This window comes from Entelurus aequoreus, linkage group LG02, assembly GCF_033978785.1.
Source record: "Entelurus aequoreus isolate RoL-2023_Sb linkage group LG02, RoL_Eaeq_v1.1, whole genome shotgun sequence".
Lineage (NCBI taxonomy): Eukaryota > Metazoa > Chordata > Actinopteri > Syngnathiformes > Syngnathidae > Entelurus > Entelurus aequoreus.
The window spans coordinates 62,979,449-63,006,716 of record NC_084732.1 but is presented as its reverse complement, the minus strand read 5'-3'; the positions used below and the strand labels follow the sequence as shown (position 1 = coordinate 63,006,716).

Sequence of the window (27,268 nt, the reverse complement as noted above, 5' to 3'; positions counted from 1 at the left end):
CCAAACGTTTACTGAGTGTTGTTAAAAGGAAAGGCCATGTAACACAGTGGTGAACATGCCCTTTCCCAACTACTTTGGCACGTGTTGCAGCCATGAAATTCTAAGTTAATTATTATTTGCAAAAAAAAAAAAAAAAGTTTATGAGTTTGAACATCAAATATCTTGTCTTTGTAGTGCATTCAATTGAATATGGGTTGAAAAGGATTTGCAAATCATTGTATTCCGTTTATATTTACATCTAACACAATTTCCCAACTTATATGGAAACGGGGTTTGTACATGTCAATAATAATTAATTATTTTTTAATATGTCCGGAGCCAATAAAAAGACACTTTGGACACCTTGTGGCGTGTAGACACGTCTACAGGTTCATACTGAAGAACATCCTTCAGTTCAACCTACATGGTCTGTATACAACTTTCCTAACAAGGATGACCGACAGCAAATAAAATATAAATAAACACACATTTGTCAACATTATCATTATTATTTGAAAACGTGTCCAATTTACATGTTGGGATAAACACATTCTATTTTGACACATGTGAGCCAAATTCACATCTAAAAGGCAAACTAAACAAAGAGTGTTGAACCTTGATGTCTAATTAGTGTGAACAAAATGGATGGATGGACTTCCAAAAGCACAACATATTGCAATTTAGTTCTGAGCAGCAATCAAAAAAAGATGACAGGCATTTTTAAGCCACATTTGTGCTTTTCTTCAATGATTGCTTCTAAAAGGATAGATAGTATAGTGGCATTTGCAGCTGCAAGAAATAATATGCATATATGCAGGATAAAACTAAGTGTAAAATGCATTTTTGTATGAATGAAGTTTCCTGCACTTTGGTCTGATCGCATATTTAATGAAAACAATTAAATAGATGAATTTAAGCTAGCATTAACACTGGAAAATAGCATTTATTGCCGGTCTCCACTTCTTAAAATCAGACATTGACGTGAAATATATGAATTTCAATCCTTGTTTACATATTGCCTAACACATTATATCCCCCTTTGAAAAATCCATAATATAATATATATCTGTAAAATAGAAAGTAAATTGTTCCACAGGAAGTGAATCTTTCAGGCCAGGGTAAGTACAAAAGGAATTTCACTGTGATTTTTTTTGTTTATATTTGATAATACTTCAAATAAGTCCCAGCACAGTCCTGTTATTATTTATTGATAAATAATAACAGAAAATATATACTTTTTGTTGTTGAATCACTATAATGTGCTTACTTGCTATTAGCATACAGGTGAAACTCCAAAAATTACAATATCGTGCTAAAGTCCAGTCATGTCAGCAATTCAACTTCAAAAGTGAAACTATATGATATAAACCCATTACATGCAAAGTGAGATACGTCAAGCTATTATTTGTTATGATTTTGAAAACCCCATTTTCTGATATTATTAATTTGAGGTTTTCATAACTGTAAGACAACCATCAAAATTAAATCAAAAGAAGGCTTGAAATATCTTGTGTCACATGTTATGACTCTATGTCATGTATTATTATATCTATGCCCTTGTAATTATTGCAGCAATTTATTTAATTGCTGCAATAAACAAACCTTTGCAGGATATAAGTTTTATTTTATTTTAACCTGTATATTTACTTAATTTGCTAATTACATGCTAAAAACTCATTCATGTTGCTCAAATGGGTCATCTTCAGCTTAGAAAATAAATTTTTTTGAGATGGGCCAATACATATTTTGAGTACCGGTAGTTCAATGTACATTTCAATGCGTTTTCTTTATTTTCATGACTATTTACATTGTAGATTGTCACTGAAGGCATCAAAACTATTAATGAACACATGTGGAGTTATGTACTTAACTTTTTCGCACACTCTTGGCATTCTCTTGATGAGCTTCAAGAGGTAGTCACCTAAAATGGTTTTCACGTCACAGGTGTGTTTGACGCTCATCAAGAGAATGCCAAGAGTGTGCAAAGCAGTAATCAGAGCAAAGGGTGGCTATTTTGAAGAAACTAGAATATAAAACATGTTTTCAGTTATTTCACCTTTTTTTGTTAAGTACAAACTCCACATGTGTTCATTCATAGTTTTGATGCCTTCAGTGACAATCTACAATGTAAATAGTCATGAAAATAAAGAAAACCCATTGAATGAAAAGGTGTGTCCAAACTTTTGGCCTGCAGTGTACGTATTATCAAAAAATACATTTATTTTGAGAGTGACAACAAGTAGATGGTGCTGATTCTGTGAAATGACCAAGAAGATGTCCTACTTGGCAATATTTTCACTAAACATGTTAGACAGGAAGCCAATTACATATGGGACATATGGAGCATGTCATCATCATCATTGGCTTTTATGCACACTGGCCTTGATGAATGTACGCTTAATTAAATTAAAATCATGTTGAGAGTTACACAGCTCAATGTGAGCATAAGCCTGATATTGTGTTTCACATACAGTAGGATAAGAATTCATATGCCCCATTCGTAGCGGTTTGGGGGGTCTACTTCAGCCACGAGTTGGTAGTAGAGTGTCAAGCATCTTAAAATGCATTGTGTGGCAATTCCAACTTTAACCAATTGTTCCATAATATTCAGCAGACCTCTTCTTCTCACACCAAACCCACCCAGAAATGGGACCATATGAATCCCTTCCTTAGTTTAAGGTGTGGTGGTTAAATTCAGATTCATCAGTGGTTTGGTCAATAAAAAAACCCCAGCAAAAACAGTTTGAAAAGTCTTTCAAAATATGGTTGGCGAATGCATACTTTACCAATGTATTTAAAAAAGCAATATAACACATAAAAATAGAAAAGATAGAGTCAAGTCTAATATTATATTTATCTAGCACTTTGGCCTCGGCAGAGAGATGCTGATAGGGCTTTATCAGTCAGGTCGTGAACTATCAACCAGCAAATAAAAAGACAATCTCTTGACATAAAACATACATTTTTATGGGTGATCAAAGCCTGTGCACCTGATATTCATAATATTTAAAGACATAAAAGCAGCTGGCAACAGAACATTACTCCCGCGAGCACTTGTGGGAACGTAAGTGTCCCGTGAGAAAACCAGCCCGTGGTGATGCACGTAATATCAAATATATTTGCTAAGGCACACAGGAGAAGTGCACTGAGAAAACTTTTGACAACCGTTAACGGTTCAGGTCGGGTCTTTTTTCGGCAAGCATAAAAAGGTTTATATTTGTGGCTAAATCAGTCCGTTGCATTCTTATAAAATGTTTTCTCTATTTGCCATAAAATTTCTTGTTGAGCAAGAAAATGAGCAGGTTTACATTGATGGTCGCCCTGTCGAAGAGCTTCATCACCGCCACGCCTTCGTACTGCAGCTGGAGGAGATCCTGGGGGCGAGAGAAGAAGTGAGAAACGCACAATGACTATACAGTGTGTGTGTGTGTGATACAGTGTGTGTGAGTGTGTGTGTGTGTGTGTGTGTGCGTGTGTGTGTGTGTGTGCATGTGTAGAAGCGAAGTCCTCCTGATAATCTGCAAAGGTTGAATAAAAGCAACTGAACTCTTGTTGTGTGTTGAAGATGTTCCATCCAAAAGCATTCTTCAGTTCTAAACTTCATGTGTAAAGCTCCTTATCTGCTGTATGGGTGTGTCCCCTGGGCGTGGTCACAATAAGGTATGGCTGCCAAAATTGCCATTTGATTTGCGATAATTAATCTTTTATACATAAAAATGCGAAAATAACAAGTGAAGGAAGTCATGTAATATTAGACTCTAAATCAGGGGTCCCCAAACTACGGCCCGCCAGCGTCCAAAATCCAGCCCGCGGGAAGTCCCAAGTTTAAAAAAAAAAAAAAAAAAAAACATTTACATTTTTTTTTTTTATTATTACTTTTTAAAAAATCTGTCCTTTCTAATCCATTTTCTACCGCTTGTTACTCTTGGGGTCTCCTAGCCACTCAGGCAAATCATATTGTCTATTCTATTGTCTTTTCCAAAAATGCACTAGCTTGATGCTAATATACATTGGCTTTGCTACTGACATGCTACTGACTAGCATTAGGGATTTTACACAGCGATTCCACCACCTCCAAATTCCATAATGAAAACTACAACTCAGATGCACGTTACAATCAAACACCTCAAATGTAATAAGTACACTACTTACAGTACTAACACTTTTTAAGGCGCAACAAAAAACACAAAAATACACCATAAACAACTGCCATCCAACGTTTTGGACTTGCAACTGTAATTGCAACTTAATGTTATACTTGCAAATGATAATATGATGAAAATAAAACAAGATTTAACAACTAGACAGCAGTTATCACAATCAGCTCATTTTTAAATGTGAAAAAGTACAACTAAGATGCACGTTACAATCAAACAGCTGCTTACAGTGCGTACACTTTTTAGGACTGGACTTGCAACTGTAATTGCAGCTTAATGTAATGCTTGCAAATCAAACAGCTGCTTACAGTGCTTACACTCAAGTCATATTGTCTAAAAATGCATTTCCCATCGATAACGTGACATCGCGCTCTTTCAGTCAATTAGTGTGCGAGGAATATATATATATAGATTTAGATTTAGATTTATTGGTCCCCTTGGGGAAATTCATTGTCACTGCCGTACATTTGAAAAATAGACATTACACATCACAAAAAATAACAAAAAGACATCCTACATGACTAACACACATTTACAGGCTTGTCAGACAGGTCGGCCGGGCCTGCTGTTAAGGGCGGCTATAGCTGCAGGGATAAGGCTTTTCCTGAGGCGGGCCCTCCGGAATTTGATAGTTCTGTACCTGCGCCCTGATGGTAGTGGGATGATGCATTGGTGTATATATATATATATATATATATATATGTATATATATATATATATATATATATATACACAGCCCGGCCCAGGGCCAAATTTTTTTAACCCAATGCTGCCCCCGAGTCAAAAAGTTTAGGGATCCCCGCTCTAAGTCAACATATTCTTGTCTTAAAGGGGAACTGCACTTTTTTTGGGAGATTTTGCCTATCGTTCACAATCATCATGAGAGACAGGAACACATGTGTCTTTTTTGGGGGGATTGTAAAGATGATTAAAATAAACGCTTGCAAAATGTCATGCATTACCGGAACTTCTTTCCTTAGCGCATTCACTTCCGTTCCCATAGCAACACATTTCCGACTTCTGGCAACAAATGCATGTTGCTACTTATGGAAACAAACGCGAGTGTGTTCTAATCATGGCAGACTTGGTAACAGACAACTAAGACAACTATTTTTGGACAAATGAGGATTCACAACCTTATATTTTTCAACCTGAATATACTGAGGATAAACTGCTGCTTATAAAAGCGAGCGCCAAGAAGAGGCTAAAACATTGGAGCCCTAGAGAGTGCGACATGGTCACGATGCAAATATAAAACTTTTGAGCCAAGCTATGCCGAATTAATGGAGTGTCCAAATCAACAGGAAACGTCCACGGCCAGCTTGACCAACTGTCCATTGAGTGAGTCACTTATAATATTGATCATGATACATGCAGCACGTCATGATTGTTAGTACAACTACATACACTGTCGAGCTAGCTGTGTACAAACAAAACATGAAATGTGGGCTAATACTTTACAGATACTGTAATATGATTGTTCATGTTTTTCAGTCAGTACAGATTGGTGTTATATCACATTATGTTGGGCATTACAAACTCAAAAGCCGTTCAGCTGCTGACGCGGAAGCTAGCTTACTTCTTGTCGTAGCTAGCTTACGTCTAACACCGTAGCATGCTGTCACAAGACGATGTGTTAGTATGCTAGAAAAACAGTTCCTGTGTGTTAGCTCTTAAAATAAAGTCACTAAAGCTTGTTTATTGTACAGGTTACGAAACGTCAATGAAGTATTGTTGTCAGTTTTTGAATGCATTTTAAAAGGGACTTGGAGGATTGGGGGTTGATCCCATTAGCTGCATTACTAGCCACCTAGAACGAGCTGATTACTACAAATTAGAATGCAAAAAAAACCCCAAAAAACTTTTATCTTCTTGTCTCTCATAAGGATTGTGAAAGAAAAATAAAGAAAAATAAAATAAAACATAAAATGGACTTATAAGCAAAAACTTAACTCAAATAAATATTGAATACCTTAAAGTGTTTATTTTTCTTTCCTGTTAGAAAAACGAGGTTGGACGTTGTCTTTTTGTTCATTGCCATCACATGAGCGCTGCATTCTCGCTCGTTCGTCCGTGTTGATGGGCTCAAATTGCCATCCTATTTGAAACTGAAATATTCCTATAATGAGACATTTGGCTTTGGCATTTGGCCTCCTAATTTTTGTTCCTTTGCGGCGAGTATGGAGGCTGCCTGTAAGTGCTGCCTTTGTGTAAAGCTGGCTCTAGTCTCCTCTCATCGAGACAAAGATTGTGTATGACTGAAAAGAGGGCTCAATGCGTTCCGTTAATTCTACTGTTGAATAAATGAGCTCGGGTGCTGAGAGTGAGGCACCGAGTGAAACGTCTTTCTTCCGGTTTGAAGCGAGAGACAAAAAAACAATTCTGATTGGCAAACATGTCTGTCACTCAAATGCTTGTGACGGCAGAGGAGAAAGAAAAAAAACTCAGCCTCTTGTGGTTACGTACCTTGATGGCGATTTGATGTAAATTAATCATGCAGCCCTACAATTGGGTTGTTGTTATTGTTGCATGGCGTGGCTGTGGACAACCATGCTGCATAACAAAAGATCATTCACCCGACTAGTGGCAAAACAGCTCACTAGTGGACGCTCTTCCCATGGAATGAGACGGTCCCCACGTTAACGTTTTTAAATGGAAACGGTAAAGAAATGTGTCGTTTCAGCCTTTTATCCCCATGTAAAGTGTGTTCTGGGTGGTCTAAAACCATCGTTTTTGAGAACCTGCTCCAAAATGGAAAAGTCTGATAACGCTACCTTGTTGTTCATGTGCGGACAAGGAAGCTGCAAGTAGTATCTGAGAATAATGACATTGCCACTTCCTTTCTGCCCTGTAGCCACCCATCACAATCATGTGACCAGAAGGAGAGAAAAGCCTGCACAACATCCACTGATAACAACAACAATAATAGAGGACCACAGTGCTATTATTTTACTGCAGTTGCACATAACGTCGTTATCCTGCGCAGACTACAACCACAACAGATAAACTTAAACAACCACGTGCAGTCGGAACTTTTTGTTTGTTTGGCGGGAGAATAGAACTTTATGTGTGTGTATTGTTTCTTCTTCAATAGTTTTGATGTTTCCAGTGGCTTTGTTTGCTTACAGCGCCATTTACGGCGAGACATTGTATTACATCATACTCACCCAGTAAATGTTCTAGCCTGCATGTGACCTGTTATTGATAATGACATTGGCAGCAAAACAAAACAAATGTTGAGGGGCAGACAGTATGTGATGGGGCAAGCCTCCTCTTTTTAGAGACAGCCTTTCTAGTTTGACATGGGCTGTTTCTTTCAAACAAGCACCACTCCCTTTTCAGAATTTGGACATCGTCTTCAAAGAAATGTCTCTTTCTAATAAGTTGTTTTGCTACCAGGGGGGGCGATCGATCTCCAGTTGGTTCATCCTTTACACAGAAACGTAAGTCCCGCTTTGTGAATATTTCTGATTATAACACTGATAGAAAATAAGTAATACTGCATTGTAAAATAGATAATACATACATAAACCCTAATTCAACTAAATTTAAAAAAAAAAAATCTGCAATGTAGTTTGAACCACAATGTACAGAGGGATGACTACATTGTAATGCAGGTTGATCAACAGCCAACAAGGTTGCAGACCTCCACCCAGCTGGACCTCCCAAATAGTAAAACAGTCCTGAATCCAGACGGTGATCCAGATCCATCCATTTCCTACCGCTTATTCCCTTCGGGGTCGCGGGGGGCGCTGGAGTCTATCTCAGCTACAATCGGGCGGAAGGCGGGGTACACCCTGGACAAGTCGCCACCTCATCGCAGGGCCAACACAGATAGACAGACAACATTCACACTCACATTCACACACTAGGGCCAATTTTTAGTGTTGCCAATAAACCTATCCCCAGGTGCATGTCTTTGGAGGTGGGAGGAAGCCGGAGTACCCGGAGGGAACCCACATAGTCACGGGGAGGACATGCAAACTCCACACAGAAAGATCCAGAGCCCCGGGATTGAACCCAGGACTACTCAGATCCAGATCATCCCCAAAATACTTATCCTTTCTTGAAAGTTTTCCGCCCATCAGTTATGTTTCTAACTAACTAACTGAAATGATTTTATAACATCCTGGTGGAGGAAATAACCCTGATGTGACCACCCTCAGTGTAAACACCCACCTAAAACATAAATAGGCGAGACACAATTTTTTTTAGAACTGAAGAAGCCTTTTGGATGATAGATGGAACGTCTTCCTTTGCATAACACAATGACCATATATCTCTGTACTATGTCAACCAACGTACAATGTGTGTAACATATACACAAGCATACCTGGTATTCTAACTGTAATGTCTCCAAGTGTACCCCCATCAACTTGGCCTTCACTTCAAACACTCCAACTGTCTCGGATGGAGAGATCTCGAAAATGACATTCTTGAACCTATGATGAGAGAAACACACGGGAGGGAGTTCATACAGTAACAGAAAAGAAGTCCCTGAAATATTTCTAACCTGCCTTAAAATTAGTCAGTATTGGCATCGGACCGATACTTGCCATATTTACTGGATTGAATATTGTAAGCAAACAATCCAAAGACCCACACTATAGCCTAAATGGTCCCTCCAACATTACATAACATGCCATAAACAAAGATGCAGCAGCTACTACTAACTGTAGCACAGTAGCTATCTAGCACATTTGATTTATAACACTGCTTCTCAAAAAGTTGGGCAATTAATGCTTGAACAATACAAAGGCTGCAAGATAGGTAGCAGCAGGGCTCAAATTAATCTGACCACAAAGGATGAAAAAGTACAGATAGCCCCTAAATACGGTTGATAATGAAGCTACAGTATATAAGAATAAGCTCTTTATTTGGCCAAAGTGTCAGTCAACAACTGGCTTGGTGCATACAGCTAAGAAAAAACATAGGATTTTGAACAGTATTTAAATCCATCCATCCATCCTTTTAATTTTCCTGAGGGAACTCTCCTGAAGGAATCAATAAAGTACTATCTATCCATCTACCGTATTTTTCGGACTTTAAGTCGCAGTTTTTTTCATAGTTTGGCCGGGGGTGCTACTTATACTCAGGAGCGACTTATGTGTGAAATTATTAACACATTACCATAAAATATCAAATAATATTATTTAGCTCATTCACGTAAGAGACTAGACGTATAAGATTTCATCGGATTTAGCAATTAGGAGTGACAGATTGTTTGGTAAACGTGCATGTTCTATATGTTATAGTTATTTGAATGACTCTTACCATAATATGTTACGTTAACATACCAGGCACGTTCTCAGTTTGTTATTTATGCGTCATATAACGTACACTTATTCAGCATGTTGTTCACTATTCTTAATTTATTTTAAATTGCCTTTCAAATGTCTATTCTTGGTGTTGGGTTTTATCAAATAAATTTCCCCCAAAAATGCGACTTATACTCCAGTGCGACTTATATGTTTTTTTCCTTCTTTATTATGCATTTTCGGCCGATGCAACTTATACTCCGGAGCGACTTATAGTCCGAAAAATACGGTATCTATCTATCTATCTATCTATCTATCTATCTATCTATCTATCTATCTATCCATTTTCTACCGATTGTCCCTTTTTGGTGTCGCAGGGGGTGCTAGAGCCTATCTGAGCTGCATTCGGGCGGAAGGCGGTGTACACCCTGGACAAGTCGCCACCTCATCACAGGGCCAACACAGATAGACAGATTTGGAAGAAAAAATTAAATCTCCTGGGGCGTGACAGAAAATAATTGAAAACCACTGGTTTTTACATATAATCCTCAAGACCACAGGTTTGACACCTGTGGTCTTGAGGTTTGACTTCCTCAAGGCCTGGGGGCCAAACATGGCTTGCTACATCATTTTATACAGCCAACAAAAGCCTGGAAATAATATGCGTCAATAAAGTACTTTTTTTTCTTACTAAATGTATTCGTTCTTTCCAATTTGACAGAAAAATTACATGTACTGCATGCAATTGCATATATTTTAAACTTTAATGTTGTCTAATAATGCAATAGACATTATATTATCATGCATTCCAAACATTTTTTGTAAAAAAACAAAAAAACAAAAAAAACTTAAATATCTGCTTGACATATGATCAAAGCAAGTTATCCATATGGTTGTACACTGTAGAAATGAAGATAGATCTTAAGGTAAAAAACTTTTACCACAAAAAAAAAAACTGTGGTACAGTTTTTTTATTTACAGTGATACACCGTAAAAACAACAACCGAAGATTTTACGGTAAAAACCTGGAAGCTCAGTAGCCACAATTTTAATGTAAAAATTTTTTTTTTTCATTTACAGTAATATGCTGTACAGTAATATGCTATAAAAAACACTGTCAATTTTTAAGGTAACATTCTGGCACATGAGCTAAATTTTTGTATTACAGTGTACCTAAATATTTCAATAATAATAAACATTACAATAACAATAATAACCCAATGCCTATTATAGGCATTTCAAAATCACGAGGTAAATCCTGATACATGTATATAAATATATTTTTCACTGTATTAAGCAGCCCTCTGATGGCAACCATAACTGTGAAATAATAACAAGTTTTACACCCCTGCTCTAGACCATGAATAGAAAACAAAACTTTCTGAGGGGAGTGGGCAAAATGGTAATCATTTTCAGTTTGATTCCAAGCCGGTTGAGAGGAATCCAATGGTTTTACTGTCTCATACTTTTTAAAAGTTGCAAATGTAGTTTAAAAAATGTTTAAGAAAGATAACAAGTAAAGCACTTACTGGTTGGGCTGCAGATCCTCGATTTCAATCAATACACCCTTCTCATATAAGCGTGACGCAGTGTATTTCTGTGAAACTTGTTTACTCTTTTTGGCCTTGTTGACTCCAGGCTTTGACAGCCTGAAAAGAACCATGTGTGTTAGGATAGGTTAGGATGAATAAACATGGGTCGAACATTAGAGGACACTCACTTCCCCTTGCTGGCCAGGTTGTCCATGCACGTCTTAATATACTGATTATACGAATCAATCTGCACATTGAAAAAGTTGCTCTTTGAATTTAGGGCAGTGTTGGTTTGCTGCAGTTTTACCAGCTCAGCTTTCCTGCGTTGGCGATACCGTCTCTGATTTCTGATGTCCTGAAATACACAGAGATAAATCACAATATTCAGCAAATTTTGACCAATTACACTTAGTTAATACGCCGTTCTTTCAACCTTGGCTATGTCATTGATGAAGTCCTGATAGCGATTCTCAGGATTGACTTTCCCAAGCTCTGATAACCGCTGCAGGTTGCTCTTAATCCTCTCCTTCTTCCCTTGTAATGTGAGGCTGTCATCCACCACTGGTTTGACTTGCTTCATCTTCTCTGGGGTCTTGGCATCTCGGATGGCCCTCCGCTGCATAGCACGCTGGTACTCCGCTTCCTGTCACCACAGAACAAAATAAAGTAAGCATTGTCCTAGCTTTCGCTGCAGAAATTCAGCTTTGCTATTATGAGTTAAATTTGTTCTTACCATATTTTTGGACTGTAAGGCGCACTTAAAATTATTTCATTTTCTCAAAAATAGACAGTGCGCCTTAATACCTGGTGTGCCTAATATACTGTATATATTAATTCTGGTTGTGGTACATGCTGTGATGATATGTGTGACCAGTAGATGGCAGTCACACATAAGAGATTCTGTACGTGTGGACTGCAGGTTGACGCCTCTTCAATAGCAAGTACCCGTAAAACTTTGAGGTTTCATTGAGAATATAGAACATTACACACGGCTCTCAAAAATCTGTCTAAATGTTTCCGTACAACTTTGTTAAGCTAAGAAGTCGCACCTCCTGACGGAAGGCGGAGCATTACGACTACCGTAGTCAGGTGTACTGTGCTCCAACATACGAGTATTATTACAGTGTGTCCATAAGGACCCCAAAATGGCACCTATCTTTTTATCTGGTGTTTTGTTTTGATTATGCAAAACCAACTTTTCTTACCTACTGGTACCTTTTGTTGTGCATTTGTGATCTGCATAAGTAAGTCCTTAAAATTTGCGCACGTCTGCCATTGTAGTCAATAAGCTCCTTCGTTTTCCTATCTTCTTGTAGGGAATTCATCTTCCACTGTTGCCATTTCTAATACAAAGTAGTACAGTTTTTAATCATATCTGACAGTAGACTCGCTATGAAAACGCTAAAAACTACAACATAGATGGCGGGGAGAAGATGCTGTCGAAATAGAGCCGCATAAATAAGACCACCCACAAAACAGCGCAACCTGAGAAGCGGCTTGAAAATGGTCCGTAAAACATAATGTATGCAACATTTTGACCAAAGAACTACCATGACATGTTATGTAGACCACAAGAATGCGTTTTAAATTAGAACAAAAATCATAAAAATATAGTAATTCACTAAGGGCCTCATTTACTAAAGGTAAAACATGTGCAAACTTAATTGCACATGCAAAGCTGAGCTACTAAACTTGTGCAAAGTGGATTGTGTCTGTTAAGTGAGCAGAATAAGGCGTGCAATCCATTTTGCGTCTATGTTTTCATTAGTATGCAAAATACAGTATATGCTGATCATCAAAACGGCCACAATACTGGGAGGAGAAGATGCAAATAGTATTTACCACGCGCAATGTGATTTATCAACTCTCATCACCGTTTTAGGGGCTCTAATTAGCGTTATATTTAGCACGTGTCAGAAGGATAAGCAAACTGACACCGACGCACAAGGCTGTGAGAAAGGACTGTTGCACGTGCTGCTAAGACAGACCATGGACAGAGAATCCTCCGGCCTACGTGTGCTGCTAAGACAGACCATGGACAGAGAATCCTCTGGCCTACGTGTGTGTTTCAACATAATTGGACAATCAGTAATAACAATTATTAAATATATCCTCTATTCAGCAATTTCCTTTTATAATTTTATAGCTGCTAGATGGATTATGGGGCTGATTAAAATTAATTCAATTGATGCTGTTTGGTGTCTGCTGGTGTTTTTTTGCTGGATGGCTTATGGGGCTGATTAAAACTAATTCAATTAATGCTGTTTGGTGTCTGCTGGCTTTTTTTTTATGTAGGAAAAACATGTATATTACTTTAATATATCTCTTGCATGAAAGGACGTCTTTCATTATGTATTTTCTTGCGTTTGAATCATTGTAGACGCACGAATGCGCTGGTGATGTAATCCACAGCCTCACCCACAGAATAAAGTGTCAGTGTGCATGTGTTTCTGTTGTCTGGATTGCGATTCAGAAAATGTGTTAGATTATAGATGTGTGCTGCTGGTTCAACACATCGCACAAAGGTAGGAGAACGATAATGCGAATGTGCAGAAAATGATCGTCCCCGTGGTAAAATCCTAATTTGTGTTCGTCGATCACAGGCAACATGCCCACTCATTGAACACACCATTTAATTTTTTGCCCTTGCTGTCTAGTGCATGGTATTTGGATCTTAATAAATCAGGCCCTAAGTGAAGAACTTCCACAACAAAGGAACATTTAGTTTCCAATTAGCCTAGCATGACTGCTTTAGGACAGTGGGACGTATGGTATCTAGGTTGCCTTAAAAAAAAAAAACCCACAAGCATCCTAATCAATAATCATAACATCCTAACATATATGCACGCAATTTTGCCTATGAGTAAAAATATGTTAATATGTGTGGAAAATACTAAACTAAATGCCTGTGCGTCAAATTCAGCCCATTAATGAACTGTGAGTTAAGTTTAAAACTTGGGACAAATATTATTGAAGAACAGTGGTACCTCAGTTTTTGGACGCTCTGTTTTTCAACAGAATGTTGCCCCATTTTTGTATACAGTCTCGATTATCCTAAGGACAAAAATTGTGTGCAACAAAATAGTCCCTTTGCCCGCCTAACATTCCGCGGAAACGAGTGCCTTAACAAAGAATGGCGACTCTTGGGGCCAAAGAAACTTTGCGTCTGCCAGCTCTTAGATAAGAAATGGCATGGGCACCGAAACCCAGGGCCATTGTGCAATTGTGTGGTAGTAACCAGACCGAAAAAAAGAAGTAGCTATCGTTGCTAAATGAATGCAGACTCAGCCACATGCAACAAGTGCTTGAGAGTTATATTGAGCAAATAACGTCTTGTAAGTAATGTAGCATCTCGACAGAAGCACGAGTCTGACGCTCTTTTTAAACTTTATTGCCGACCAAAACAGCCAAAACAGAATCCCTCATAGCACTTCAGAGCTAGCCAGCAGTCAAAACAACAAGGCAGTGGGAAGACTTACATAATATGCACCAATGACAGTTATGGCGAGCGAGGTTGCATTTATGAACCCCCGTAATAATAATGTATTATAAGCCCTTTTTTGCACGCTCTCTGTGTTTTGTATTTCTCCAATATAAATGACAATTTGTTGCAGATTTAATTTCTTTTTAAAGGCCTACTGAAATTATTTTTTTTTATTTAAATGGGGATAGCAGATCCATTCTATGTGTCATACTTGATCATTTTGCGATATTGCCATATTTTTGCTGAAAGGATTTAGTAGAGAACATCGACGATAAAGTTCGCAACTTTTGGTCGCTGATAAAAAAAGCCTTGCCTGTACCGGAAGTAGCGTGACGTCACAGGTTGAAAGGCTCCTCACATTTCCCCATTGTTTACACCGGCAGCGGGAGCGATTCGGACAGAGAAAGCGACGACTACCCCATTAATTTGAGCCAGGATGAAAGATTCGTGGATGAGGAGCCTGAGAGTGAAGGACTAGAGTGCATTGCAGGACGCATCTTTTTTCGCTCTGACCGTAACTTAGGTACAAGCTGGCTCACACTCTCTCCTTTTTTTTTGTGGATCACGGATTTGTATTTTAAACCACCTCGGATACTATATCCTCTTGAAAATGAGAGTCGAGAACGCGAAATGGACATTCACAGTGACTTTTATCTCCACGACAATACATCGGCGAAACACTTTAGCTACGGAGCTAACGTGATAGCATCGGGCTTAACTGCATATAGAAACAAAAGAAATAAGCCCCTGACTGGAAGGATAGACAGAAAATCAACAATACTATTAAACCATGGACCTGTAACTACACGGTTAATGCTTTCAAGCCTGGCGAAGCTTAACAATGCTGTTGCTAACGACGCCATTGAAGCTAACTTAGCAACGGGACCTCACAGAACTATGCTAAAAACATTAGCTATCCACCTACGCCAGCCAGCCCTCATCTGCTCATCAACACCCGTGCTCACCTGTGTTCCAGCGATCGACGGAGCGACGAAGGACTTCACCCGATCATCCGGGCGGTCGGCGGCTAGCGCGTCTGCTATCCAAGTCAAAGTCCTCCTGCTTGTGTTGCTGCAGCCATCCGCTAATACACCGATCCCACCTACAACTTTCTTCTTTGCAGTCTTCATTGTTCATTAAACAAATTGCAAAAGATTCACCAACACAGATGTCCAGAAGACTGTGGAATTTTGAGATGAAAACAGAGCTTTTTGTATTGGATTCAATGGTGTCCGAATACTTCCGTTTCAACCATTGACGTCACGCGCATACGTCATCATACATAGACGTTTTCAACCGGAAGTTTAGCGGGAAATTTAAAATTGCACTTTATAAGTTAACCCGGCCGTATTGGCATGTGTTGCAATGTTAAGATTTCATCATTGATATATAAACTATCAGACTGTGTGGTCGGTAGTAGTGGGTTTTAGTAGGCCTTTAATGTATTACTTAGTTATCATTTAATTTATATATCCTGAGTATTTAAATTACTCGTCTGTTTGCTTTGACACAAACTTTCATACAAATATAAAGGAATAGTTTTTTCCATTTTTTAAGTACAGAAATCCTTTGAACTTCGAAATCCGTTTTGGTCCGTTCTGATTGGCGTCTTGCGGTCTCTTTAGATCAAACATTGACAATTAGCCCAGTTCCCAAAGAGGGAAGGCTGGTCATTAAGACTGGGAGAGTGCTAACCATAACTTTGGCTACCAGATACCTGCAAGTATGAAAAGGCGGATATTTCTAGTTTTGCTGGGCAGCAGCAAGAACAGACAATAGGACACAACCAGTTTGGAGTGCTGTGGGGTGACGGACCACCCTGACACCGCATGCAGCGTTAGGAGCAGCTTTAGGTGTGGACAAGAAGCCGAGCCGTGGGTGGAGGAGCAAGCCTGAGCAGTGCCAACGGAGGACGTTGCTTACTTCAACAGAAAGGCTGTGGATGCTGGATTGCTGCTAAAATTCATGCTAGCAAGGAAGACTGGATCTTTTAGGGCAGATTTTACATGGTTCACTCTGACATTCGCTATGCAAACTAGCGACAGAGATTAGGCTCGTAACTCAAATTTATGCTGGCAACGTAAAGCATAACAAAAAGCAGACGAACAGCTGGTATCTAAAAATATTTCTAAGTTGGAGTACTAATAAGTTGAGGCACCACTATATGTCCACAAAAGATCATCGGTTGAAACATCCTTTATCACCAATTGTTTGTGTCTTTTGCCACAGTCACAATTAAATGTGCAAAAGCTAGTTTCGCTTACAGTTTCAGTTAAAGCAACAACTTCTTATGTTTATTCAGCCAGTCCGAGACATTTCAACATACGCAGGGTTCCACAGTAATACCGTTTTGATGACGGTGGCAGTGCACATGTAGCCTAAAGTACATGCTGTCTGTCATTTGGTTAATTTCTAGTTATGTTACAGAAAAGCAGACAAATATTTGGTGTAATCTGACCTGCTCCGGACCAGCTGTTGTGTCCAATATCTCAGTCAGAGTCTCCCCAGGCTGAAACCGGATCACATCCACAATCAGCCTCTTGGTGCTAGAGGGACATGACAAATAAACACTTATGGAAGCAACTAAATGAAGGTAAGATGTAAGCCTTCAACCAACAGTATGAACTTACTTGAGCAGGAGGGTCTTGGCATCTACTTCAGTATTGGCCTCACCAGCGACATCAAACTTGTTTGTCAGTGTTAGCGACACCTCAGTCTTGCCCATTAGCTCTTTGTTTGGGTCATCAGGAGGAAGGGGATTTTCACCTGTGTATCACCGATATTAGTAAAGAAATATAATACTCCCCATTGCGTATAATGTTGCATTCCTGATTGTTAATAATCAATCAATGAAATTACATTGTCTGCAGTCTGCCTGTGTACAGTTCTACTCTATTCTTATTATGTGTAGGTAGTTGCTTCTCAATGATTTTCTGTTACGTCCTCCCCAGGAAGAAGAAAACATTTTGAGACCCCCAACTCTCCGCCGCGACAATAAATATTATTTATAGGATAATTATTTGTCTATAACATCTGTACACCTCTGCAGAACACTGTATCCTTATTAACACTAAAGAAAAAAAAAACAACTTGACTAACACTGCTTTTAGTCTGTAACAGAAGAGATTTAAAGAGCATCAATTTATCTGAAATCAATAAAAATTAAATCCATCCAGACATTTTTTGACCGACTTGAACCACTTGATACTGAAAAACAAAAGCGGTAGAAAATGGATGGATGGAATCTCGATAAATAAAAACAAATTCAAATTGATCAGCAACAATAATTCTGGAGCACTATATATAAAACACTTTAACCTACAAAAATTAATACAACAATTTGAGCAGACTTAGTTTGTTTTTATCAAAATGAGTAAGTCAGGATTAGTGGCTACTGTTTTTTTTTAGTGCACAGCTTTTCAAAGCGGGGTTTGAAGCATGATACTGATAAAGCATGTTAATGGTATCCCACGCACCCCCTGGCTTCGTACTGCGCCGCCCGTTTAGTCAAAGAAATCGGAAGCAGGAGAGGGTTGGCCGTACTTTAGTTGATTGCTATACGTTACAGTATTCATTCACAGACGCAATATTATCCACTCTGTTTGGGCTAAATTAAGTATTTCTGAGTTTGATTCTGATTGACACATAGAGCATGACTGCTGTAACAAGTGTTTAATAAATATATAAGCGGTCATCATATGCGGTTGTTGACATATCCAGATTCGAAAACTGAAACTAAACTTTGGCCAGAGACATAAGCTTCTTTGAACCTATGGCAGTGTGATTCATGTGTTTTTATATATTCTATGCTCTCATCTAACAGAGCTGCTGTGGTATTTTTGTTGAATGTCTTGCCTACAATGACATCTCTCATCTGGCAGATAACAAGCTAAAAACAAATAAAATAAATGGCTGTTATTTTCTGCGGTAGAATATGTTAATTCTGCCATGCTTTTATTTTGAGGCTTACTTTGCACTAAACAGGTCGTCAATGTGTGCAGGTTTTAATGCATGTCGACATAAACAGACCCATTTTTCATAGAAATAAATTGTCAACAAAAGCCATACATGTCGATTTAAGCAACCATAAGTTGGTCGACTTAAGCAGGCTTCACTGATGTATGTATATCATTGTCTTTCTCTCACTTCTGACATTTACAGTTTTTTCCAGACTACAAGCCGCAACTTATACAAAGGTGCGGCTGATCAATGGATTTGTCTTCGCGAATGGCCATAATGTTTTGTGTTCAACTAACTTACATAGTAACAGCCACACAGAGACTGAAAATGTGTGTTATTATTTGTGCTATGGCGCTATCTTTTGGACGAGTTCGCTCACTGCAGGTGCTGCGGGTTAAAAGTCCACAGTATTTCCTTCTGTTTTGTGCCTTGAACCAGAAGTACAAGTGCCATTCCATCTTTTAGTCATCCATTGCGTTTCTACTCGTATGGTTTCTTTATTAATCACTCCAAGCAACGTTTGTATAACTAAAACAATTAATTCTTACTAAACCGTCACATGTTTGATAGTAATGTTTTCATTCATATTTGTACACGTTATCGTAATGTAATCAAGATAGCATCATTAGAATTAGGTAATATGCTAACATGTTTAAGTGTCTGTGTTATTTATTATATATTATTCACTTAAAATGGGATTCTTTTTGAATTGCATCAGTTTTAAAAATTTCTCAATAGATTGACCAAAAAGTCACTGTGGAGTTATTGAGTCTGTTTAGCTGATTGGAGAGCTATTTTACGCAGTTAGTGGGTCCATGACAATGACTTTTCTGTTTTGTTTGATCAGTTGTTTAACTGCCTTGTTACAGGCACCGTTTAGAAACAAGTAAGGTATGTAAAAAAAAATTTACAAAATCATTCTGTGTAAATAACTCATTTTGCAATGTATATATCTGCGGAATATATACGTTGCAGCTAATATATGGAAACAATTTTTTTCTTCTAAAATTTAGTGAGTGCAGCTTATATACCGGTGCGCTCTATAGCCTGGAAAAGACTGTATATGAAAGGTGTTTGGGTTTTCTTTTTGCATTATTCTGTTCACTCACCGATGAGGGACTCTACAGTGGGAACTTCTCCAAGGTCCTCCAACAGCTCATGGACGGGATCATTGTGCTCTGGAGCAATGGCATCCTGATGGTCCAGGAGCAGCTGCAGCAAATAACAGTGGACCCGTTACTGACAAGTGACAGAAATGATCAATTCGAATGATAGCGATATTGTTTATGGTGCATTAAAGCACATAATGGGTGGGATTTTACAAAGATATGAGAGATGGAGGTAAATACAAACTTACTGTGTGAGTGTTAATAATCTCTCCAATAGAGATGTAGATGACCGGTTTGGTGACGTTGACTAGGTCAGAGTACTGATCCACGTTAAATTTATCTTCAAGCGAAGGGACATCGCATGCTGTCAAAAAATAGCGCCTGCGTGAAAATAAGATGATAATGTCAACCATGCAAAAAGGTACAACAGATTCTAGAAAAATTTTGAAAAAGATTTAACACCTAAACTTCTGATAAGAATTGCTGAGATATTCATTGATGGGATTCAGGTGGGCGTTATCTCCAAGGAACATCTTGTTCGAAGCAGCGTGCTGCAGCATCTTGGCAACGGAGCCCAAGTTTCGCCGCTGCTCGTTGGTGAGCTGGCCACCCGCCGACACCTCAATGATGTCAAAGGCATCAGGGGCGACAATGGCTGGGTTCATGTAACGGTAATACAGAAGGTTCCCCACGATCTGAAATATCAAAATCAAAATTGTTTTTTACAAGTGGGTAAGGCTGTATGATTCAAAATATCTTAATATGTGTCCCACAATTGTTCAACTATGCAAAAACAATGATAACGGATAACTAGGGTCACCCAAGAATGGGTGATTAAGGCCATAAAGTAGCTTAATTCCAAGTATGTAAATTTAGACACTAACTGTCACATTTGTCTGTAAATTGGTGGCATATACAATAGTTTTGCAAATATGTACGGTAATAAGATCGGAATATTCATTACGTTATTTAATTGTAACGGACCTGCAACCCAAGTCTAAACTACAATTATCGGCATTGACATTTTATGTCAAACATGAGAAAGTAGTGGGAGAGCGCAGACCTCAGCAAGGATCTACCACTAGTAAAGGATCTTTTAAATAAATCCTGACTCTAAATGGTGATGTGGATCACCCTCAAAATGTAATCACTTGTTTCTTATCCCATTGCTGACATTTCTTGAAAGTTTCCCTTTTTAAAGTTAGCAACTGTCTGCAATGTTGAGGCGAATGCAATGAGTATGCGACAGGCCTCCCTACAATGGCTGCACAATACGGCTACACAATACGGCTAAGCTGCGGGGCACAACATGGTGACGGTGATGCTGATCAAATTTCCAGAAAGTTTTATCGAAATCTTTAACGAACGTTTTGAGGTACATTAATTACTAGCTGACAAACAGACAAGCCCCAGAAAACTTTATTATGTGCAACACAGGTTATAGTAATGTTTTTTTGTATTGTATATGCTAAACCAAGTCAGTGTCCTTTGTGGCGGCCGGCCACAAATACATTTGAACCATCACGATAAGCAATATCTGTTCACTCCTACGATTGGACTGAATGTGCTTGTTGCTTTTCGTTACAACTCTCGGGAGCTGGTATGGATCATAACTCTGCTTCTCGACACAGCTCATACACGCCTAATCTGATAGAAAAGACGACATAGCTGCAGGATGGATTGGAGTTGCCAATTTACAGCCTGATTTACTAAAGGTTTGCGAGTACTAACACACTTGCAAACTTGATAGCACACGTAAAGCTGATCTACCAAACATGTGCAAAGTGGATTGTGTCTGTTAAATGAGCAGAATATGGCATGCAATTCGTTTTACATCTCTGCCTTAATTATTATGCGGAATATATGCTGATTAGTAAAACGCCTAAAATAAAGGGAGAAGACGCAAATATATTATTAACACTCATCACTCTTTTGCAAGCACTATTTAGCTTTTTATTTAGAACCCCTGAAAAGTATGTGCAAACTGACACAGTTACACACACGGCTGCAGGATTGGTGCTTGCGCCGCAAAGACAGATGAGAAACAAGAGAATGTGTGTGTGGAGGTCCCCACATCTGCGGTCCCTTCCAAGTTTTCTCATTGTTCCCATTGGATTGAGGTTTTTTTTGCCCGGATGTGGTTTGTGCAGCCCTTTATAAATAAACTTTAATTGATTGATATTGGCCATTAGATGGGCCCAAACAAATCTGAGTGCACTGTTCAGTATTGTTTGCCTCTGGTTAGCTCAATCTTAGGCAACATTACTGTGTCATTAGATTAAATAAGTATAAAGATGACTTTGTGGGTATTATTTCATGTCTAGAAGGCTCTCATAATGTTAAAAAAAACGTATTTATAAGGTCGTAAACACTTTTTTTATGCTCAAGCTAAGAAAATATTCTTCTTATAATGAATAATTCCTACTTTGCGAAAATTCAATTATCACAGCCAGGTGCAGAACCAAGTAACTACGATTAATTAGGGATTACTGTAATACCTATATAAAATAAAAATAAAAATAATTGTGGTACAAGTATTACACATATAATAAAAAAATTACAGAAACATAATGGAATGCAATAATAAATTCTGAGTATAGATTAGGGTTAAACTTTAACGAAATATTGTACATTTCTTGGTGATGACATCGGTTTATGCTTCTATTGTTATTGATGAAAACATAAAACTGTTTAAAATAAATGTCGCTACTGTATCATTCTTGCGTGGAGTAAGAGCAGTTGCTGCTAACAGTGGTCTTTAAGAGTGGAGCTTATAATCGGGAAGGGTCACAGCTTCAAGACCTGCTGTGGAAGAAAATATACTGTTGAAGTGAGAGAGCTGTGGGCCCTCTCAGTCTGCTTGGCCTTTTCAGAGTGTTGACACAATAATTGTGTTTAATTCATGTCATTATGATGAAGAGACACTTTGTAACATTAAAAAAATGGAGAGTCGGCAGACCTTAAGCAGTTCATCCTCTGTAGCATCTGGGAACTTCTCATGGAGGGTGTCCTTCAGGACCTTAGAGATGAAGCGCATCCCGTATCTAACAAACAGTGCGAGTCAGTCAGACACACTTTAACTGATGTTGCAATAAAGCTGGGATGAAGCAAATGTACTTACGGTATTTTATCTGCTGAGACGATTATAGCAGAAAGGAACTTGTCCGTCACCGCCTTCATGATCTTGATGGAGGCCTCGAGTCTATTCCGGACTTCTTCATGAGCCATTGCCTGCTCAGGTGTTACATCATATGGTAGTTTGCTGTGGACAACAGAACTTCGTTTAGTGATGATCTCTCTTTGGTTTTAGAGATTTAGTACAGCTTTACTAAAGTCATCAAATTGACCCTAGCAACAAGTTAAAGCAGTAAGTAGAACAGTGGCGTCGAAAATGCGGCCTGGGGACAGTCTACTGCCTGCAGCATTCCAAATAATAATGGTAATAATGGATTAGATTTATATAGCGCTTTTCTAGACACTCAAAGTGCTTCACAGAGAAGTGGGAACCCATCCTTTATTCACTCCACATTCACACAGGTGGTGGTAAGCTACATTGTAGCCACAGCTGCCCTGGGGTAGACTGACGGAAGCGTGGCTGCCAGTTTGCGCCTACGGCCCTTCCGGCCACCACCCATCATCCGGGGGCAGCCAAGGACTTGTGTCTTGCCCAAGGACACAACGGCAGTGATTTGGATGGCAAGAGGCGGGGAGCGAACCTGCAACCCTCAAGTTTCTGGCACGGCTGCTCTATCCACCACGCCATGCCGCCATAAATAGAGAATTTAACATGGCACAGATAATAAAAAATTAAGGCAACACTAAAAAACAAATACAAGATATTTTGAGTAAACAGTAATAAGACAAGAAATTATACTACAGTGGAACCCGTTTATGTTGACGTGCTTTGAACTGGCTGACTCAGATCGACATAAGTGGTTGTAAACATACAGTTAGTGTAATTGAAAGTAGCCACTGCACTTCTACTTTGGCCACAGACATAAGCAGAATGGGTGATAATAAAGGCTTTTTTAACCTGTGTCAGTTTTTTGACAAGGTTTTCCTTTATTTGTGCATATTTTTATTTTGATTCTTGAGTTAACATATAATATTTCATACTGTCATCTAACAGAACCGATGCGGTAATGTCATTGAACGTTCAGAGTACAATGACAATAAAGCTTTCTTTCACATATGCACAATAATTAAACAGTAGTTATGTCACCTTTGGTGTTTCACTAAGCTTAGCAGTAATTAGGACCACAATACTACAACACATGTCTACTTATATTTTTTCATAGAAATGTATGTTAACACGCGGCCCGCGGGCCAATTGCGGCCCGCGAGACGTTGTTTTGCGGCCCCCACCTTAATATGAAAGTTTAATGTTAGTGTGGCCCGCGAGTTTTAAATGAATGGCGCTTGACAGCGTTGTGTGCGGAGCTGAAGAAATCTACCAATCATGGTGTGGAATAATCTACCATGATTGGGTTATGTGGAATAAGGCTCTCAACAATGTCGAGGGTGTGCTGTGATTGCACTGCCTTTCTAGAAACTGTCACCGCATCATCTTTTACTCCATACTAACAGCGTGCCGGCCCAGACCCATGTTGCATGAGGCTTCTGCAGACAAACGCAAGTTATTGCAAGACATACTTGAAGAACAGCCATACATATCACACTGAGGGTGGTCATATTTTATTTTATTTATTTTTTAACACTGTTACAAATATGCGCCACACTATGAACCCACACCAAACAAGAATGACAAACACATTTCGGGAGAACATCTGCAGCTAAACACAACATAAACACAACAGAACAAATACCCAGAATCCTTTGCAGCCCTAACTCTTCATGGCTACAAAAACACCCGCCCCTACCCTCAACCCCGCCTCCTCCCAACCCCCCCACACACACCTCAACCCCCCCCCACCCCCCCCAGCTCCCGAATTCGGAGGTCTCAAGGTTGGCAAGTATGCATTGACGTCACTTGCGTGATGCAAGCAGAGAAACATTTTGCCGCTTTTCCACGACACCCGCACACGCTCTTCCTCCCTCCCTCCCTCCCTCGCTCGCCCGCATGCTCGCTCCCGCCCCCGTTGTAAACAGTCCGGGCGGGGAAGGCAAGCGGTCCGGTAGCTTCCAAAGCACTCCGCCGAAGGACCGAGCGACAATACAAAAGTGTGGTGCACTGGACCCCAGCGCTGATACTCCGACAGAGAGTCGCTGGGCGAATCAGACGTGTAACACGTTAGTGGTGATGTTAGCCCGTTCGGGGCTAATTGTGCTACCGTAACTGTAAACTCCACGGCGAGCCAACCCCCCCCCCCCCCCCCCCCCCCGTTGGCTCCAGACAGAGACGATTTTTGATGCAATATTTCTTTGTTGAGCACAGGGGCACCCCGACGTGTCTTATTTCATTTCATTTCCATCCATCCATCCATCCATCCATCCATCCATCCATCCATCCATCTTCTTCCGCTTATCCGAGGTCAGGTTGCGGGGGCAGCAGCCTAAGCAGGGAAGCCCAGACTTCCCTCTCCCCAGCCACTTCGTCTAGCTCTTCCCGGGGGATCCCGAGGCGTTCCCAGGCCAGCCAGGAGACATAGTCTTCCCAACGTGTCCTGGGTCTTCCCCGTGGCCTCCTACCGGTCGGACGTGCCCTAAACACCTCCCTAGGGAGGCGTTCGGGTGGCATCCTGACCAGATGCCCGAACCACCTCATCTGGCTCCTCTCGATGTGGAGGAGCAGTGGCTTTACTTTGAGCTCCTCCCGGATGACAGAGCTTCTCACCCTATTTGTAAGGGAGAGACCCGCCACCCGGCGGAGGAAACTCATTTCGGCCGCTTGTACCCGTGATCTTGTCCTTTCGGTCATAACCCAAAGCTCATGACCATAGGTGAGGATGGGAACGTAGATCGACCGGTAAATTGAGAGCTTTGCCTTGCGGCTCAGCTCCTTCTTCACCACAACGGACCGATACAGCGCCCGCATTACTGAAGACGCCGCACCGATCCGCCTGTCGATCTCACGATCCACTCTTCCCTCACTCGTGAACAAGACTCTGAGGTACTTGAACTCCTCCACTTGGGGCAAGATCTCCTCCCCAACCTGGAGATGGCACTCCACCCTTTTACGGGCGAGAACCATGGACTAGGACTTGGAGGTGCTGATTCTCATCCCAGTCGCTTCACACTCAGCTGCGAACCGATCCAGTGAGAGCTGAAGATCCTGGCCAGATGAAGCCATCAGGACCACATCATCTACAAAAAGCAGAGACCTAATCCCGCAGCCACCAAACCAGATCCCCTCAACGCCTTGACTGCGCCTAGAAATTCTGTCCATAAAAGTTATGAACAGAATCGGTGACAAAGGGCAGCCTTGGCGGAGTCCAACCCTCACTGGAAACGTGTCCGACTTACTGCCGGCAATGTGGACCAAGCTCTGACACTGATCATACAGGGAGCGGACCGCCACAATCAGACAGTCCGATACCCCATACTCTCTGAGCACTCCCCACAGGACTTCCCGAGGGACACGGTCGAATGCCTTTTCCAAGTCCACAAAGCACATGTAGACTGGTTGGGCAAACTCCCATGCACCCTCAAGGACCCTGCCGAGAGTATAGAGCTGGTCCACAGTTCCACGACCAGGACGAAAACCACACTGTTCCTCCTGAATCCGAGGTTCGACTATCCGGCGTAGCCTCCTCTCCAGTACACCTGAATAGACCTTACCGAGAAGGCTGAGGAGTGTGATCCCCCGATAGTTAGAACACACCCTCCGGTTCCCCTTTTTAAAGAGAGGAACCACCACCCCGGTCTGCCAATCCAGAGGTACCGCCCCCGATGTCCACGCGATGCTGCAGAGTCTTGTCAACCAAGACAGCCCCACAGCATCCAGAGCCTTAAGGAACTCCGGGCGGATCTCATCCACCCCCGGGGCCCTGCCACCGAGGAGCTTTTTAACTACCTCAGCAACCTCAGCCCCAGAAATAGGAGAGCCCACCACAGATTCCCCAGGAACTGCTTCCTCATAGGAAGACGTGTTGGTGGGATTGAGGAGGTCTTCGAAGTATTCCCTCCACCGATCCCCAACATTCGCAGTCGAGGTCAGCAGAACACCATCCTCACCATACACGGTGTTGATAGTGCACTGCTTCCCCTTCCTGAGGCGGCGGATGGTGGTCCAGAATCGCTTCGAAGCCGTCCGGAAGTCGTTTTCCATGGCTTCCCCGAACTCTTCCCATGTCCGAGTTTTTGCCTCCGCGACCGCTGAAGCCGCACACCGCTTGGCCTGTCGGTACCTGTCCGCTGCCTCAGGAGTCCTATGAGCCAAAAGAACCCGATAGGACTCCTTCTTCAGCTTGACGGCATCCCTCACCGCCAGGGTGTCCTGGTGCCAAGTTCACATATGGACACCCTTATGCTTGAACATGGTGTTCGTTATGGACAATCCGTGACGGGCACAAAAGTCCAATAACAACACACCACTCGGGTTCAGATCCGGGCGGCCATTCTTACTAATCACGCCTCTCCAGGTTTCACTGTCGTTGCCAATATGAGCGTTGAAGTCCCCCAGTAGAACGAGGGAATCACCCGGGGGAGCACCCTCAAGTACTCCCTCGAGTGAATCCAAAAAGGGTGGGTACTCTGAGCTGCTGTTTGGCGCGTAAGCGCAAACAACAGTCAGGACCCGTCCCCCCACCCGAAGGCGGAGGGAAGCTACCCTCTCGTCCACCGGGTTGAACTCCAACATGCAGGTTCTGAGCCAGGGGGCAACAAGAAT

The 27,268-nt window shown here is 40.7% G+C and overlaps 2 protein-coding genes across 3 annotated transcripts in view; one reads left to right on the top strand and one right to left on the bottom strand.

Annotated features, from left to right (window-relative positions):
- Positions 1–261: 261 nt before the first annotated feature.
- Positions 262–27,268, bottom strand: part of iqgap1 (IQ motif containing GTPase activating protein 1) — a 115,797-nt gene continuing 88,790 nt past the window's right edge. For both annotated transcript variants that reach the window (XM_062030480.1, XM_062030481.1), the window contains 12 exons: positions 22,601–22,741; positions 22,439–22,523; positions 19,942–20,174; positions 19,728–19,860; positions 19,480–19,582; positions 17,041–17,176; positions 16,869–16,956; positions 11,360–11,569; positions 11,115–11,281; positions 10,924–11,043; positions 8,470–8,578; positions 262–3,353 (listed from right to left, as the gene is read on the bottom strand). In XM_062030480.1, the coding sequence (XP_061886464.1) occupies positions 3,240–3,353; positions 8,470–8,578; positions 10,924–11,043; positions 11,115–11,281; positions 11,360–11,569; positions 16,869–16,956; positions 17,041–17,176; positions 19,480–19,582; positions 19,728–19,860; positions 19,942–20,174; positions 22,439–22,523; positions 22,601–22,741 (1,639 nt within the window). In that variant the 3' untranslated portion in view covers positions 262–3,239. The remainder of the gene's footprint in view (positions 3,354–8,469; positions 8,579–10,923; positions 11,044–11,114; positions 11,282–11,359; positions 11,570–16,868; positions 16,957–17,040; positions 17,177–19,479; positions 19,583–19,727; positions 19,861–19,941; positions 20,175–22,438; positions 22,524–22,600; positions 22,742–27,268) is intronic.
- Positions 26,649–27,268, top strand: part of tubgcp4 (tubulin gamma complex component 4) — a 248,833-nt gene continuing 248,213 nt past the window's right edge. The window contains exon 1 of the mRNA XM_062030483.1: positions 26,649–26,660. The gene's annotated coding sequence lies outside the window, so the exon portion shown is untranslated. The remainder of the gene's footprint in view (positions 26,661–27,268) is intronic.